General features: G+C 35.7%; 1 protein-coding gene across 1 annotated transcript in view; it reads left to right on the top strand.

Moving 5' to 3' along the window:
- The window catches only part of LOC132550420 (beta-arrestin-1-like), a 73,936-nt gene that overhangs the window by 31,609 nt on the left and 24,475 nt on the right, over nt 1-17,852 (top strand). The window contains exons 2-5 of the mRNA XM_060214482.1: nt 9,176-9,206; nt 11,249-11,309; nt 16,176-16,417; nt 16,686-16,745. Coding sequence (XP_060070465.1) covers nt 9,176-9,206; nt 11,249-11,309; nt 16,176-16,417; nt 16,686-16,745 — 394 coding nt within the window. The remainder of the gene's footprint in view (nt 1-9,175; nt 9,207-11,248; nt 11,310-16,175; nt 16,418-16,685; nt 16,746-17,852) is intronic.

The following is a 17,852-nucleotide window of genomic DNA, read 5'->3' as shown; positions in this document are numbered from 1 at the left end:
TTAATTTTCGTGGGGGTTTTATCTTCGTTGATTTTGTGATTACTCTCAATCCATACATTCTCATGTTCATGATGTGTTATGAAGTAGACTTATGGAGGTATATTTATCCATGAATTTAAGTATCCATAATTTTTTTTTTTTTTTTGAAAAACTACGAAAATTGAGCACAGGCAATTATATGACTTAACAATATAAACGAACAAATCAGTTGATTTTTTTTAAGTTTTTCAAATTGATTTGAATCTGGTTTTGTTGAATCTATGCAAAGTAATTTTGTGTTGAGTTTTATATTTGAAGTATTTTGATTTTATTTTCAGTAAATGAATTTTGATATCTAGTGAAATATAGGTACATGTATATGCTTAGCAAGTTTAACTGATTGCATTCTGTACAATAAAGGTAAAACGGTACATTTAGAGGTGTATACAAGTGGTACACTTAGCAAACAACAGGTCCACTTGTAAAGTCTACACCAATTAACTGGTGTCGGTCGTCTATTACCATCACTCGCTACTCTAAACACATATTTAAACATGAAACTGAAATCTTGCATGTGCAGATGTTTCCAAGAGAGAACATCTTCTTGTGAACATAATTGTTTATGAAAGGACTAACAGTACAGTATCCATCAAGATTGAATCACACTTAAAAGTGAACAGAATTATAAACTATAATAGTTTCAGTTATTCTTATAGGACATTGGAATCAAATATAAATAAGGGGAGATAATTTCTATAGCTGCAACGATCTTCACCGTGATTAACCAAGTTATTAACTATTCTTAAACATAACAAATTCTAAAGTTCTGTGCATCCAAGTATCAGATATTATGCCTTGTCTGAAAATCATGCTTAATTTGATTTTAACAATCAGCCGTTTTACAGGCTACCTGTGTTTTCCTTAAACATGAAAGCTTGAAAAAATGAGGCTTTGTGCTGCTGTCTATTTCTCAGTTTCCAGTCGATTTTCTATATCACTTTTTAGCAGATAATGGTAACTCAAAATTCCCACATTCCTTATCTTAAGATACGGAATATTAATGTTTTTCATTAATCCAACTTTATCTTCAACATAATACATAATACTATAAATATGTCAAATGTTCTCATATGTTTTCACCGTGGTCGCATGTATTTCAGTTTGGTACATCTGTCCTTAAATGCAGACTATTATTGGTACCACGATTCCTCTGTTTGTGACGCTAAAAAAGGGAACAGTAATATGTAAATGTACATTTAAACAGGTATCGAAATCTAAATTTGAGATATTCTCATCCTTTTAAATCTCTTTCTTTGACAATGTTGCAATATCGGTACATTCATTTGACATGATGAAGGTTTTGGCATCACAGTGAAAGCATGGAAACCTTCATTTAATTACTGCTCCACTGGGTCACATTATGTGTGTGTAATGATACAGATCAATCCTAGGTTAGTTGTCAATTCTTTCCCTGTCCGAAAGTTACGCAGGAAAAAGTGTCAACCAGCCAATTATTATCGTGAGAAAGAAATCGGTTAGCTGAATTTTCCCAAATGGAAAGAAAAAGTTCGTTGTTGTTTCTCCATAGACACACGACGGACTTGAAATAAAGACAGCCTCAGTCATGGTAAGCTGCCCCATTTGCACTGGTGTTGATCTCGGTTTAATCCGTTCATCATTTCATGCCAAAGATGTGATGAATCAATTTGTTCAAATATATAACAATTTCACAGGTTGTAGGATTGCACTAGGTGTGAGCTCAATATGAGCAGTCTGAATCAGATTAAAAAAGATATTTTTGTCATGCAGCTTTCGAAGATCATGAAAAGAAAAGTCACCTATCGGGCATGTCACATGATAAATGGTTCGACAGAGAGTACACAACATTCCTGATGGCATTGTCTAGATTCTAAAACATGTCCTAGAATAATACATTATGTAGACAATGTTACGTTATCAAATACCAGGACATTTTATGTATGTCCATGTTTGACCTGTTGTTGGTAAGTTGAAAATGAAAAACAAACGATGTTTTGATAATTACTTGTAAAAGGAAATTGAGAATCAGGAAGCATTTTATAACAATGAAATTCACTATAAAGTGATGTAGATAAAATATATTTCAGCTCAAAGTGCCAAACTTTTGATTTGTATAACCTCACCAACGTTACTATTTATAGGTAAACTGTAGGTTTGATTGTGCCAATGGATCTTATGTGACCATGCAACCTTTAACTTCTGACTCAAAGTCAGGAGATGTGCTTACACCTGAACGGTACAGTATTGTTGGTTATCATATCAAACTGTAAATATCTGTGGCCGTATTACCATGCATGCAGCAGTTTACAGCCAAATGAATACCTTTTGTGTAACTTACTGTTGTAAACCTAGAAATTTTAACGGTAAATCTATTTTGGCATTTTCACGCGTGAAGTATTTTATAAAATATGATTGTCCTAAATTCATTTTTTTGGATGAAATTTTTATAGCAATTATTGTGAATACAGATATACATCATTTCATTTATTTGTTAAAAATTGTTTATCTGCTAAAATGTCACTATAAAGTCTTTACTTACGTTTTACTTACATGGTTTAATTTTCTATATCAGTTACGGTGCTTTTAACATCTAGTGCGGACCAATCACTACTATTCTATTATGACAGTGATACCTGGATTTTTTCTGATTTTTATTTTTATAAGCTCGAAGTGATTTTCATCTTATATAATGCTGTCACGCACATTGGCTTAACTCCCAGCTCTAATAAGGTACAAATGAGTAGAGATGTTGGTGTCTGTGTCGTCCACGTGAGGGACACGCTTAGTCGGTCAAGTTCTATCAGTCTCACTCTAGACTTGCACTTAAAAGGACCTTATACTCTGCACAGGTGCCATTTAATCGTACTTGACTGAAGACGGTGGAATTTTTTCAGTATTTTGCCTAACTGGATTCTGAACCAGTATTTATTTTGGGATATATTGTTGTGCTGTCTGTTGGAATTTATCATTATGCCGTCTTTGGCCACCAATAAACTTGAGTTGGCGAGTTCAAAAACAAGGTAAGAAACCCTTGTAATAAGGAACAGGTAAAGTTGAAGCTTTGGAGTTAACCTTAGTGTTGTCCTGGGTTTTTATACATAAGCAGATTTTGTAAGTTTCAAAGACATTGCTCCACTTGCATTAACCTGTTCTGTTAAAATCAAGTCAAATGTTTTGTTATAATGATAAAAACGCTGTACACAGATTAGAATTGAATTAAAATTGACTGATCTACAAATTACAAATTTTCATACACATTGTGAACTTACAGTTAGAGTCACATATATTGGACATAAACACAATAAGATGCTTCCACTGTATCTCAAAGCAGTTTAGTGATGTTTGCTTGCGACATAATAATTCTGATCCTCAAGACATGATTGTTATGTTGTCTTTGTTCTCTGTGTTACTTTTAAAATAATTGTTTCTATACAAGACAATGCCCCAATGTCCATCACCATATAGGAACCCTTCTAAATCCAGGTGGGTTGGTATTAGGCAAGGGTCAGACGTCAAATGACCATATTCGAGTTAAAACTCACTGTTTTGTTGAAACTAGGGTAAAATATATATGGTTTGTTCTAATTGGCCCTATCTGATATACAGGAGTACTAGAAATTTTGTATAGAAAATAAGAAGTTTTTTGGAGAGAATTTGAATATTTCAGAAAAAAATCTTGATTACCTGTCTATTATTAGTTCACCTTGCCCAAAGGTCCAACTGTGCTTTTGGCATACTGCAGCATCTGTTGTCTGTCTATCAACTTTTCCTAAAAAGTCTACTAGTTGATGAACTACAGAGGAATTTGATCAAATTTGATCTGAAGCATCCTGGAAGGAAGAACATATTTGTATGGATGGTTGGACCTGATCACAAGTAGCTGTAGAGGCCCATTAGGGGAGACTCAGCAAGCTCTTTAAAATCTGATTTCTTCTGTAGGAATGTCGGGATTTAGACAAATTTAGTCAGAATTATCATTGCAAAGGTGAGGGAAGTCAATTTTACATAGAAAGAGGGCCTTACCACATTATAGACAGAGGGGCAGGACCAGAAAGTAGAAATAAATTAAATTCTGTTCCTCTGTTGGTTTGATTATTTGTACATATTTTGTCTGAAGCATCATTAGAAGAGTGCATCTGATCCCATTGGGGCAGAAGGGTGTTACCTAATAGGGGAATCATTTTTCCTGTAGTTAAAGCATTTTCAGTGAACTTTATCAGATGAACAATACATTCCCCATGGACCTCTTGTTGTTTGTTTACTTTTGATATTTTTTATTTGTGTTGCTATCTTTGTTGATCCTTGCTTTTAATTTCCTTCTTTTCTTCCCTATTATTGTTTTCTGTACACAGTGGGTATGTATATATATCGGCAAAGAAAAGGAGTATACAAATTACGGATTCTTGTACCACGCCAAGATTATGTTGAAAATAACTACAGATTAATGATAAAATCAGGGACATACTGCAGGTTTTCTTTTCTTATAATTATGTTTTAAAATATTTTCTCAATTTTTTCAATTCTTGAGAACGAAGCACAATATTGAAAACACTTGACAGTTTTGCGCTGAGTATTATTGTAATCACACAGAAAAAATTGTTTGTCAAATCACTGGCATCATCACACTCGTTGAGGAAATGGCATATGAAAATTTGATGTAAGCTTCATTTTCATTGGGTAAGGCTTGTCAAAAATTTATGTAAGTTTTATTTTCATTGGTAAACATTTTTTCTCATGATCCCAACTTTATGTCCTGCCAGTGTAGCAGACCTGTTATGAATTAAAACTCATCTACCTAACGGCTGAAAGGCCGTTTGAGTGGATGGTCGGTTTATGAATTAATTTTGAAACAATTAGCTCTTCATTTCTATTCTTACTATTGAAGCACAGTGTTAACAATTTTAATTATCATACTCCATGACGATTTTGCCAGTTGTCTGATATATGACTGTAGCTATGAAGCATTAATAGTTAATACGATATTAATAAGATTAATGCAATTCTGGCGAGGTTTTCGTCTGATGAAATCTGGTCGATGTAAATTTGACTGGTATATGATTTCCAGTTAGTAAATGCTTCATAATTATCAATGTGTCAAGCTAATCAATATTGTGCTAAATATCACTGGAATACACCCGAGTATTATCCTAAAGGCAAAATGGCTTTAATATCAAGAAATGTGTGGTATGGAGAAAAAAAAATGGAAGTGATGGTACATTGGAAATCCATTTATACTCCTTTTTGGTTAAAACTTGATTTTCATATGTTGTAATATTTTGAAGATCATGTTTCAAATTTAAAAAAAGAAAAAACACACTTGAAAAATTCTGTATTTCTTTATATACTGACAGAAGTATAGAAACTGGAAATATGGTTAATTTAACACAGTGTGAATAATCCTTCAATGAATTCGTAAAGAAATGATTTTTCTTGCAGTGTAAATGAATCGAGATGTAGATATTCTGGTATCAGTAATTTACATGATGTACAATAGCTGAGATGTACAGGTGATACGATACACTTTGATAAATAGGCCCATGATTAAAATCATGTTGACCCACAAGTAGTGTTGCCCCAAGCCACCATTTTATCATGATTTGATTTCTAGATTTGCTCATGTACACTTTGGCGGATGATGTTAATGATATTAAATTGAATTGATTTTTGACATGCAGTAACAGTAGTTGTGTAACGAAAAATTCAGGTCAGATATTTATTTGGCACCCTTAACATAGAGAATTGTCCACAAATGCCCAGTTTCTGCTCATATTCTCAGAGCTGGATGGGGATATTGAAAATTTGTAGTTGTAGTGTTTGCGTTAAGTCAACTAGTTATCTGCCTTGGTCAACAAATATAAGACACACTGTTGAAGGTCATGAGTAAATCTCTTTAAAAAAATCAATAACATTTTTACACAGGGGAAGGGGGACCTTATGTTGTAGAAAATATTTCTAGTTTTCAAACAATTTTATTTTGTAGTATTTGGTGAATATTGGTTTTGTGTTGTGCAAAACTTTTCTAGCTTTCAAGCAGTTTTATAAGACTTTGTGAAGACACTGGAAAACAAAATGGAAACAAAGCTTACAGCATTTATTAAGCCAGGGTTTAGGTCAATGACATATTATATATATGTTGGCACAGTATTAGCCTTAATCACACGAAAACACACAAAATTGATGCTGCATGCTCCCTTACAGCTTCCTTTGTAATAAATTCTTAAACATTGAACTGATTCTAAATGTTGTGGAATTTATACTCACTGAAATGGAAGAAACTCACAGGCAGACGATATATTGCACTAGCACAGTATATTTGTAATATGTGTGCAAACCTCTTTATTTACAATGATGTATCGCCATAAAATACAGTAAAACGCTCCAAATTCACATCAATCTCTTCCATTTATTAAAATTGGATTTAAACTAAAATAAAGTATTCATTACCATCAGTGTAATTTGTCAAGTTAAACAGCCAAATTGACAAGTGAGTGTAGTCACTGTGTCTAAGGCAAACATTTTTATGTCATAACGTTTATGTGCTGGATTTCATTCAGAACACCAGGAGTACAGCAACTCCCTGGCTAGTTTACTGTAGCTTAAGATATTTTCGTAGTGGTCTAATGCTTGCTGATTCTGACATTTTGTCAAAAATGAATCAACTGCTGAAGTTTGAAGTTGAAGCTGAAATATTTCTTCTTATGAATTAAAGACAAATTTGCCGAGGAGATATTTTTAAAGATAGAGCAAAGATAAACTCTGGACCTGGTAGAATGATTCATGTATACAGTATAAATAAAACCAAATAGACGATAATACGGAAATACAGAACATGTACATACAATCTGACAGCCCTGCTCAGATTCACGTCTTTGACACAATGTTGCTTATTTCTTAAAAAAAAAAATGTTTTCAGACAACACTAGACAATAAGAAACAATTTCGTTGGCAATTACGAGCAGGATTTGGGCGGATATTACTTTCTAATGGTTTCTTTTCAACAGCTTTAACCTTTCTACACATAGTTAGGTAGTCGTTTGGTGCCCTTGGTAGAATTATTTGTGTTGGTGTTAATCCTCCAGGGATAATTCGGCACCTATAAGTTTCCGACATCTGGTTTTTCTGTTTCACCGTTTACTCCCAAGACAATAGTGATTCAATTTATACTTACACTTTGATTGTCCAATGTGATATTTTCTCTTCTCGCTTTCTCAGAACTGCTGCTTGGGTCAGCTGGCAAAAGATCAATGACACGCTTGCTATAAATAGATTTTCTTTTCCAGATTTGATGAAGTACTGGTTTTATCATGGCATTTAATGAGTTAATTTACTATCAATACTCGTAAATCCACCTACCAATAACTGGACTGTCCCATTATCTAGCCGAGGTTTTATAAAACGGAATACACCCATTTTTTTTTTCTAGTCATGACACATTAATACAGTGCTATTACTTTGTCTCAGCTGGAGAAGGCAACAATAATGATTTGTCACCATAGGTGAATCCTTTTAGTCTCGATAAATACTACAGTTTCAGATTTTCTACAGGAATTTGACACTGATATGGTTCTACTATACTTATCCCACAATAAGCCCAGGGGATACCAATACATCGCTTTGTGGCTAATAACAGAACAATGAAATCGTATACTTGCTAAATTTACCCATACATTATTTACGTATTAAACAGTCAGGTTTAGATAACGCTACAACGTCACATACATAAAGATTACACAATTTGTAACATAACAAAGGAGCTGATTCTCTGCTGATATAGAGCAGAATTCAGGTTTGACGTTGAAATGTGTGTGTTTTCTATGATATATGCCTTAATAACCGATTATACAAGATATGATTTATGATCCACAAAGATTTTATTTCAACTCACCAGAGGCTCGCGAAATTTGAGGATTCTTTTACTCATTTCATTAATCCCGTCTCAAATGGAAAGTTTTTATTTAATTATTAACTTATAAAGGATTTCAACCTCTGTAACCATGGTAATTTACTGTAAAAGATTTCAGTCTCTGTAACCATGGTAATTTACTGTAAAGGATTTCAGCCTCTGTAACCATGGTAATTTACTGTAAAGGATTTCAGCCTTTGTAACCATGGTAATTTACTGTAAAGGATTTCAGCCTCTGTAACCATGGTAATTTACTGTAAAGGATTTCAGCCTTTGTAACCATGGTAATTTACTGTAAAGGATTTCAGCCTTTGTAACCATGGTAATTTACTGTAAAGGATTTCAGCCTTTGTAACCATGGTAATTTACTGTAAAGGATTTCAGCCTTTGTAACCATGGTAATTTTCTGTAAAAGATTTCAGCTTCTCTAACTGTAGTTATTTACTGTAAAGGATTTCAGCCTCTGTATCGTGATGCTGTACTCTATGCACTGAACTGGACACAATGTATTGTGTGTAAATCTATATTCCTGCACATGTATATAAACATGACACTTTACCTAATATGGTTTTGTTATTGTTTATTGATTTACCAGTATCGTTCCTTTATTTGTCATATCTGTAATGGAACTTTCTATTTTAAGAACATAATTATGACAGTTAGTCAACTTTAACTGAAAAAGAAATTGATCAATTCACTTTCTTTTCACTTTTTATTAATGTAAACAACACTGATTTAAAGAATTTCATTTACTATCAACACAAGATTTCAATGCTTATTGTTTTCAGTATTTTGAAAATACATATTATATAATTAGATATTTTTAATTTCAGTTTTTTCATTCATTGTGACAAATTATGTTATTGCATGTCAAGAAACCGGTTATCAATGTGTTATATGCTTCTTCTCCTTAAACACTCCCCCCTCCCCACACCCCACCTTGATTCTTGTATATATTTATGATGGATGCTTGATCAATTTCCATTTTAATATATATGTGTGTGTGTGTGTGTGTGTGTGTGTGTGTGTGTGCGTGTGTGCGTGTGTGCGTGTGTGCGTGTGTGCGTGTGTGTGTGTGTATGTGTGTGCGTGTGTGTGTGTGCGTGCGTGTGTGTGTGTGTGCGTGCGTGTGTGCGTGCGTGCGTGCGTGTGTGACTTTCCTTTGTTATTTGAATTTTTCACTGTTGTAAACTTTTCTTTCTTTTTTTCCATTTCGAGATCTTATTACCAATTTTGTTAATTTTATCTTTTCAGGGTGTTTAAAAAGAGCAGTCCCAATGGAAAGGTGCGTACACAAAATTATTCTACACAAATACACCACTTAAATTTATAATTACTATGCAAATAAGGGAGACACAAATATTCAATTTTGATTGAAGTTTCAAATTAGCTCAAAACAGAAACAAAAAGACAGAATAACTTTTAAGAGGAATAACGACGGTTACGTTCAAGATGTTCATGTTTAAAACTCCAAGGAATAATGAAATATGATTTATTACAGTGTTGTGCATGCATAATTAATTGTATTTAGTGTTATTTATACTGCTACAAGGAAGGTGCAATATGTACTATTAAGTAGGACAGTATCGTAGGTTGTCCACACAAGATCTATGTAAATAATTACAGGAGAATCGACTAACATTGTATATTTGCAGTGTATCCTAGTGTCAAAATGTTTTTCCCTTCACTTTGGTAATTTGCAAAATACAATTTTCACTCTAGGATTTTTAGGTAGTGCTTCTGTTTTCTAAAAGCTTTTTTCTGAAGTTGAATAATTTGCCAAGAATACTTTTCACTCTAGAAACGTTTAGGGATTTGTTTTCTATAATATTTTATTGCATAAGTATTGGTGCTATAGGTTGATTACAGATTTAGTTGGTTGAAGTGCCAAGCTTAGAGTTTAGAGAGGTTGAATTCCCAGTTGGCATGTTGTACTTTCTCTCTCTTGTTACAAAATAAAGACCACAGGGATTTGTTAAACAACATTGATGTTGTGGATGTTATAAAACTAAGTACAATCCTTGTCTGGTAATAGCCATTTTAGCCATAATGATCAATTCTGTTGCTGACATTTGATAAATTATGTACTACAATTTAAGAACATGTAGCCCATTTTGTTGTAATTTCCCAGGAATTGATGGATGTGTTCGTTCCTATTACAGAGCATTAGACTGTAGTGTAGTGTAGGCTATAGGCTAAAGTGTTCATCCTGGTAGGCTATAGGCTAAAGTGTCCAGCCTGGTAGGCTATAGGCTAAAGTGTTCATCCTTGTAGGATACACACAATAGTTTCCGTTTCTGGTCTCTTCAATGTTTGTTACTGTAGGCTGCAGAATAAAGTGTTCATTCCTGATGGTTATAGACTGTAGGCTATAGGCTATAGTGTTCATCCTTGTAGGATACATGCAATAATGTCAGTTCCTGTTTTCTTCAGTGTTTGTTACTGTAGGCTGCAGAATAAAGTGTTAATTCCTGAAGGTTATATGCGAAAGTGTTCATCCTTGTAGGATATAGGCTATGGTGTCCATTCCTGTAGAATATAGGCTATAGTGTCTGTTCCTATAGGCTGTACTCTTCAGTGTTCATTCCTGAAGGTTATAGGCTAAAGTGTTCATTCTTGTAGGATATAGGCTATAGTGTCTGTTCCTGTAGGCTGTACTCTTCAGTGTCCGTTCCTGTAGGCTGTACTCTTCAGTGTTCATTCCTGAAGGTTATAGGCTATAGTGTCCATTCCTGTAGAATATAGGCTATAGTGTCTGTTCCTATAGGCTGTACTCTTCAGTGTTCATTCCTGAAGGTTATAGGCTATGGTGTCCATTCCTGTAGAATATAGGCTATAGTGTCTGTTCCTATAGGCTGTACTCTTCAGTGTTCATTCCTGAAGGTTATAGGCTATGGTGTCCATTCCTGTAGAATATAGGCTATAGTGTCTGTTCCTATAGGCTGTACTCTTCAGTGTTCATTCCTGAAGGTTATAGGCTAAAGTGTTCATCCTTGTAGGATATAGGCTATAGTGTCCATTCCTGTAGAATATAGGCTATAGTGTCTGTTCCTATAGGCTGTACTCTTCAGTGTTCATTCCTGAAGGTTATAGGCTATGGTGTCCATTCCTGTAGAATATAGGCTATAGTGTCTGTTCCTATAGGCTGTACTCTTCAGTGTTCATTCCTGAAGGTTATAGGCTAAAGTGTTCATCCTTGTAGGATATAGGCTATAGTGTCGGTTCCTATAGGCTGTACTCTTCAGTGTCCCTTCCTATAGGCTTTTTTGAGGTTATAGCTATAGTGTCACACTGTTGTTACTAACAGAGCTGTTTTTTTTTATGTAGATAACAGCCTACCTCGGAAAGAGAGATTTCATAGACCACTTGACACACATAGACCCAGTAGGTAAGTATCAAAAAGTCACACGCCAGGTGAAATAGTGTATATATGCCACTGAAATACGATTATTCTGCAATTTCAGAATATACCTGCCACATATGTTTTGCTGCATTTGGCTGTCCTGGAAAATAGCAGTATCTACTGGTAATCATGTGCATAGATTTGACAGAAATACTGTCTTATTTATTTTGTTGTATTTATTTACAAAAACATTCATTGACAAACATGCTTGAAATTGCATTTTATATCCATCGAAGTGTGGAATTTAATCTTCACACAGAGCAATTACTTCAACGTGCATCATCAGACACAGTTCAGTATAACGTAAGTGTGACATGTTTGACCATAATGCTGTTTGTCCTGGAGCTATGCAGTTTGAGGGTGTTTAGAACTGGGATGGGTTGTGGCGGGGGATGTTGGTGAATGTAGTTAATCATTATTGATCAATAGAAAACATAAATGAAGTCTGTCGACTGTATTTTAATATCTTGCCTGACAAACAACGATAAATAGAGAAACATCGTGTCATTTAGCCTGGATTTCTGTAATGAAATGTTTTATCAGTCCAGTCACATACCTTATGTAAGTAAAACAAAAGGTTTTGACAAAAGAAAGGTGTAATTAATCAAATTGAAAAAAGCACAGGTAATTGAATTAATTACACAAACAAATATATGACAATAGTAATTACTTTTTCACAATGTCATGTGTACTTTCATTAATTACTTAACAAGGTGATTGAACCAGTGTGTACTGTACGTATATTGATGAAGGGACAGGCTTTTAATTACTGGGGAGGGCGTGCTCCAAAGTAGCTATAGGCCCACACGAAAATCAGACATCTGCTGCATTCAAGATGGTCACCATGGTTGCCATCTTTAAAAATAAAAAAGATGTTAAAATCATATATCTTTTTGTGGAGTTTAATTTTTGATGTTTTTTTTTTTAAATACTTTTTTGTGGACTTTAAATTTAGTGGATAAATAAAACTCAATAAATCTACGTATACTTATTGTAACTGCTTGTGGACATATGATTTTATTGATTAAGAATATTCGCAAAGATCAAACCACCACCAAAATAATTTTTTTTTCAAATCTACACTTACTCGATTTCAGTACATTTAGACCTGACTTTAACTAGAGATTTGGGTTGATCCAAAAACGGTTCTTACTGAAATTTGAACTACAGCTTTGAAAATTACTGCCGTGTCAAAAATCATGAAACAAATTGGTTTATCTATAACTGGACATCATGAACAGGATGGAGAGTTGTTTTGACTAGTGAAATGAGTTTATCGACAGATATTTCTGATTGAAAATTAGACCTCGGCCACTTTCAAAGTGGCAGCCCTAGTTGCCATCTTTGAGAAAAAACCTTGTTTTTGCTTAGACAGGAAAGAATTGATGAGATGGGTTGTGTTCTGAATCCTCATTGGAGATGTAAATGATGGAAAAATAATGCATAGAAGGGCACTGGAAAATTCAGACATGATGGTTGTAATCTTCTCTGATTGTACTTTATTGTTGAAAAAAAACTGTCCCCACAATCTGTTGGTTTAGTAATGACGCTACACATTGCTCTGACATCAGCATCTGTTCTGCCAATAACGCAGATTCCCATTGTTCAGATAAAAGATTATATGTAAGATTCAAATTTGCAAATGTTTATTTTGTCAAATATTTTAATGTCTTTTATAGACATCACAGGTTTTGAGAGGGTGTTGGCTTGTGTTCTCTCTCAGTGGTAGTTTGTATGTCTCTGCAGCAGAGAAATGAATCGTTCTTTGCTGTCATGGCCATGTTCGTTTGGGACAGTCCTTATTGCACCGAATGGCATGTGAAAGGCCTCCAACAGCATGTTCAGTGAGGTAGCCACCAAGGTAGCCACCAAGATAGTCACTGAGGTAGCTACCAAGATAGCTACCAAGATAGCCACCAAGAAAGCAACCACGGTAGCCACCAAGATAGCCACCAAGGTAGCCAACAAGATAGCCATGCAGGTAGCCACCAAGATAGCCAACAAGATAGCCATGCAGGTAGCCACCAAGGTAGCCAATGGCTTCTGAAAGGAATTTCTGCCTCAAAATTACTCTTCTGGCTGTTCTTGGGGCGAGAAACCCAGCACACAAACAAACAAACAAACAGCCAGGCATTCTTGTAGCAGTTGCGTTGCATGATCTGTAATAACCTGCCCAGTTGATGTATGTTAGTGCTGTGATAATTATTCAGAAACATAATTACATATCATGTGACTGTGAAACAGCGTATATGTTGTGTTTGATGGAAAATCTACACAACAGATACCAACGTATCAGCTTAGCTAGTATGCAATCAGACACAGCCCAGAGCTCTGGTATGCTGAAATCTGTTAAATGAAATGGCTGTGTAGAACTTCACAAAAGGTTGTGTTTACTGTGTACATGTAGTTACACCTGGTAGGAATTCTCAATAATTCTGAACTTATTACATTTCAACAGTGTGGTCACAATTTAGAATTTTAAAATTAGCTTAGCTTGTGCTAAACTTTCCACAAATTTTGTATAATGAGACGTAGAGAAATTCAGGATCATACACGCATCTACCTGAACAGTAGCACTTACATCATTATAACGAGATAAAAATACTTCTGGGATTGTTCACAAAAAATTCTGAAACTAAAATGGATATAGACTTTGTGTGAGATGTTTCTTCTATTGAGCACTCTCCTGATACTTCACTACACCACACCACACTACACTACACTACACTATATTACACTACACCACACTACACTATGCACTACACAACACTACACTACACCACACTACACTATACACTTCACTGCACTAAACTACATTAAACTACACTACTCTATACACTACACTACACTACACTGCACTGCACTGCACTGCACTGCACTGCACTGTACTGTACTACACTACACTACACTACACTACACTATACACTACACTACACTACACGATACACTACACTACTACACTACACCAAACCACACTATACACTACACTTCATTACACTACACTACACTACACTACACTACACTACACTTCACTACACTACACTACACTACACTACACTACACTACACTACACCACACCACACCACACCACACCACACCACACTACACTACACTATACACTACACATCACTACACTATACTACACTACATTACACTGTACTGTACTACACTACACTATACTACACTACACTACACTGTACTGTACTATACTGTACCTGATCCTTACAAGAAGGAATGTAGAAATATGTCTACAAAATCTTGATATAAACACAATGTTGATGAAACTGGGACACAATATAAGCAAAAACAAGATTTACACACAAAGACTCCTGAATAAAAATTAGAAAAATAAGACCAGGTGTTCCAGAAGAGTACACATCTTTTGTTCATCAACTACATGCTCCATTGTATTCTTGGTTAATCCCAAACGAGAACAAAGGATAGAAGAATGTAACTTGTAGGCAAACTAAAGAGCAACTTCATATTGTACAAGGATACAAAATATTCCCATTACGATCATTATGATGACTGTAAAACTGCTCTGTTTACGGTCCTTGGTACAGAGAAAACCTCATCTATACGCCCTCGCTTAGAAACATTTAATTCACAGTTCTTAGCCTCAGATCTCATTCTGGAAGTAAAACATATGGTGTGTCATTAGCTTGGTTTCACCATTTAGAACATGTAGTTTATTTATCCAGCAAGTTTTACGTCCACTATTTCAGTCTTTCAGTGGACAAGCGGTACGTGTATACATGTATTTAAGCTAATTAGTGCTTGCACTTACAAAAACACAATAGTTGTGCACTAATTGCTGGTAGTAAACCTAGGAACAGAGAGAGACTCCATGTGGAAAGTGTAGAAACATTAAACTTCAGATACAGAAGACACAATTTATGCTTGAATTAAAAATAATGAATAACAGTCAATATATTCAATGGCTAGGTATGTGGGAGACAGTTACATGAATACAATACTAAACATTATATACACAGATGAATAACATCTATCATCTTTCCTGACAAAAAGTTTGGAATGTTTGAAGAAAGTATAGATGAAGTATCATTCATTCAAAACCCCAAAGCAGAATTTGGACGGAATACTAGAACCAGCTTGTCTGTCCGTCTGTCTTTCCATCCATCTAGAAGGGAATTTGTCAAGATAAGTCTTAATTAAACTTGTAAATCAATTTCAATGAAATTTTGATTGAATATTGAGGATCATGCATGTGTTTTTACTTTTGTGTCCAAATTTTTGGTTGCCATGGTAACCTGGTCACTGTGCTTGAGCTTCTGTATTAAGAGGTCTTCAGCCGTAATTTTGTCCAAACTTTGTCAGTTGGAACTATTGCAACTAATCAAAGCATTTAACTTGACACATTAGGTCTTCTGAAAACCAACATTTGAGAAATTATGAGATTGTCTGATTTAGCTGAAAACTGGTTTATTTAATAAAGTTTTCAGGAAAAATAAATACAATGGGTTTTTTTCCTGTGCATTGGTTGTCCTAAGGTTTCCATAGTAATCAAAAGAAGACCTTGCAGAAAAATTTTGTCTGGCCTTCTCTTCTTAAACTTGTAAACCATTATAAGTATTAACCTACACTTGAATGTTATATACTTATGATGGGTAGAAGGAATATAAACTACCCAATGTCTTACATTTCTCGTTAGCTGTTATCAGCCTTATAATGCACAACAAGAACTAGAAGATTCTGTCCACCCTAGAGCCTGCTAGAACCTCAACAAGTTCTTTATTCCCTAACCATGCATTACCCCTTTATTCATACAATATTTATTTACAAAATAAAAGATGATGTATGAAGAACAAAATTGAAAATTTTTAATTGCAGATGGCGTTATATTGGTGGATCCCGAGTACCTCAAGGAACGCAAGGTATTTGCACATATCCTTGCTGCATTCCGTTATGGTCGAGAAGATCTGGATGTGTTAGGTCTGACCTTCCGTAAAGATCTTTACCTGGCCTCGGTGCAGGTGTACCCACCAGGAAAGGACCAAGAGAAACCTCTGACACGGCTCCAGGAACGCCTCATAAAAAAGCTGGGCCCAAATGCTTATCCGTTCTTTTTTGAGGTAAGAGTTTGGTGATTTAGAGGAGAATAATTTTATGCTGTGGTGTGGCATCTGGCATGTATGCCGTGTCAACTATTCAATTTAAATGACTTCCTCTTAAAAACCGAAAGTCCTAGAATCATGATATATGACTGGTAGGAACCTAGGATGAAGCCTGATTAGGTTTGCAAATTACTTTGACTCATTACCTTGTATGCATAAAGAAATAACCTTGACCTAAATTCAAGTTCTCTTTATTTAATATTTATACAAATCTGTTTCATTTCAGCTGCCACCAAACGCACCTGCCTCTGTGACTCTACAGCCGGCCCCTGGAGATACAGGCAAGGTAAGCTATACAAGTCTGTCTGAATGTTTCTTTGTCAATCTGAGCTATCAATGTATGTCCATCTGACAAGGGAGGCTACCCATGTCTGTTCATCTGACAAGGGAAGCAACCCATTTCTGACAAGGGAAGCTGCCCATGTCTGTCCATCTGACAAGTGAAGCTATTTCATGTGTGTGTCCATCTGACAAGGGAAGCTACCCATGTCTGTTCATCTGACAAGGGAAGCAACCCATGTCTGTCCATCTGACAACTGACAAGGGAAGCTACCCATGTCATCTGACAAGAGAAGCTACCCATGTCTGTCCATCTGACAAGGGAAGCTACCCTATCTATTCATCTGACAAGGGAAGCTACCCATGTCTGTCCATCTGACAAGAGAAACTGCTTCATGTGTGTGTCCATCTGACAAGGGAAGCTACCCATGTCTGTCCATCTGACAAGGGAAGCTACCCATGTCTGTCCATCTGACAAGGGAAGCTACCCATGTCTGCCCATCTGACAAGGGAAGCTACCCATGTCTGTCCATCTGACAAAGGAAGCTACCCATGTCTGTCCATCTGACAAGATAAGCTACCCATGTCTGTCCATCTGACAAGGGAAGCTACCCATGTCTGTCCATCTGACAAGAGAAACTGCTTCATGTGTGTGTCCATCTGACAAGGGAAGCTACCCATGTCTGTCCATCTGACAAGGGAAGCTACCCTGTCTATTCATCTGACAAGGGAAGCTACCCATGTCTGTCCATCTGACAAGAGAAGCTACCCATGTCTGTCCATCTGACAAGAGAAGCTTCCCATGTCTGTCCATCTGACAAGAGAAGCTACCCATGTCTGTCCATCTGACAAGAGAAGCTTCCCATGTCTGTCCATCTGACAAGGGAAGCTACCCGTGTCTGTCCATCTGACAAGAGAAGCTACCCATGTCTGTCCATCTGACAAGAGAAGCTTCCCATGTCTGTCCTTCTGACAAAGGAAGCTACCCATGTCTGTCCATCTGACAAGGGAAGCAACCCATGTCTGTCCATCTGACAAGGGAAGCTACCCATGTCTGTCCATCTGACAAGAGAAACTGCTTCATGTGTGTGTCCATCTGACAAGGGAAGCAACC

The sequence above is a fragment of the Ylistrum balloti genome, unplaced genomic scaffold (genome assembly GCF_031769215.1).
Source record: "Ylistrum balloti isolate Yb309-2 unplaced genomic scaffold, AGI_CSIRO_Ybal_v1 Utg370124, whole genome shotgun sequence".
NCBI classification, from domain to species: Eukaryota; Metazoa; Mollusca; class Bivalvia; order Pectinida; family Pectinidae; genus Ylistrum; species Ylistrum balloti.
This window is presented reverse-complemented; position numbering and strand designations above follow the sequence as displayed.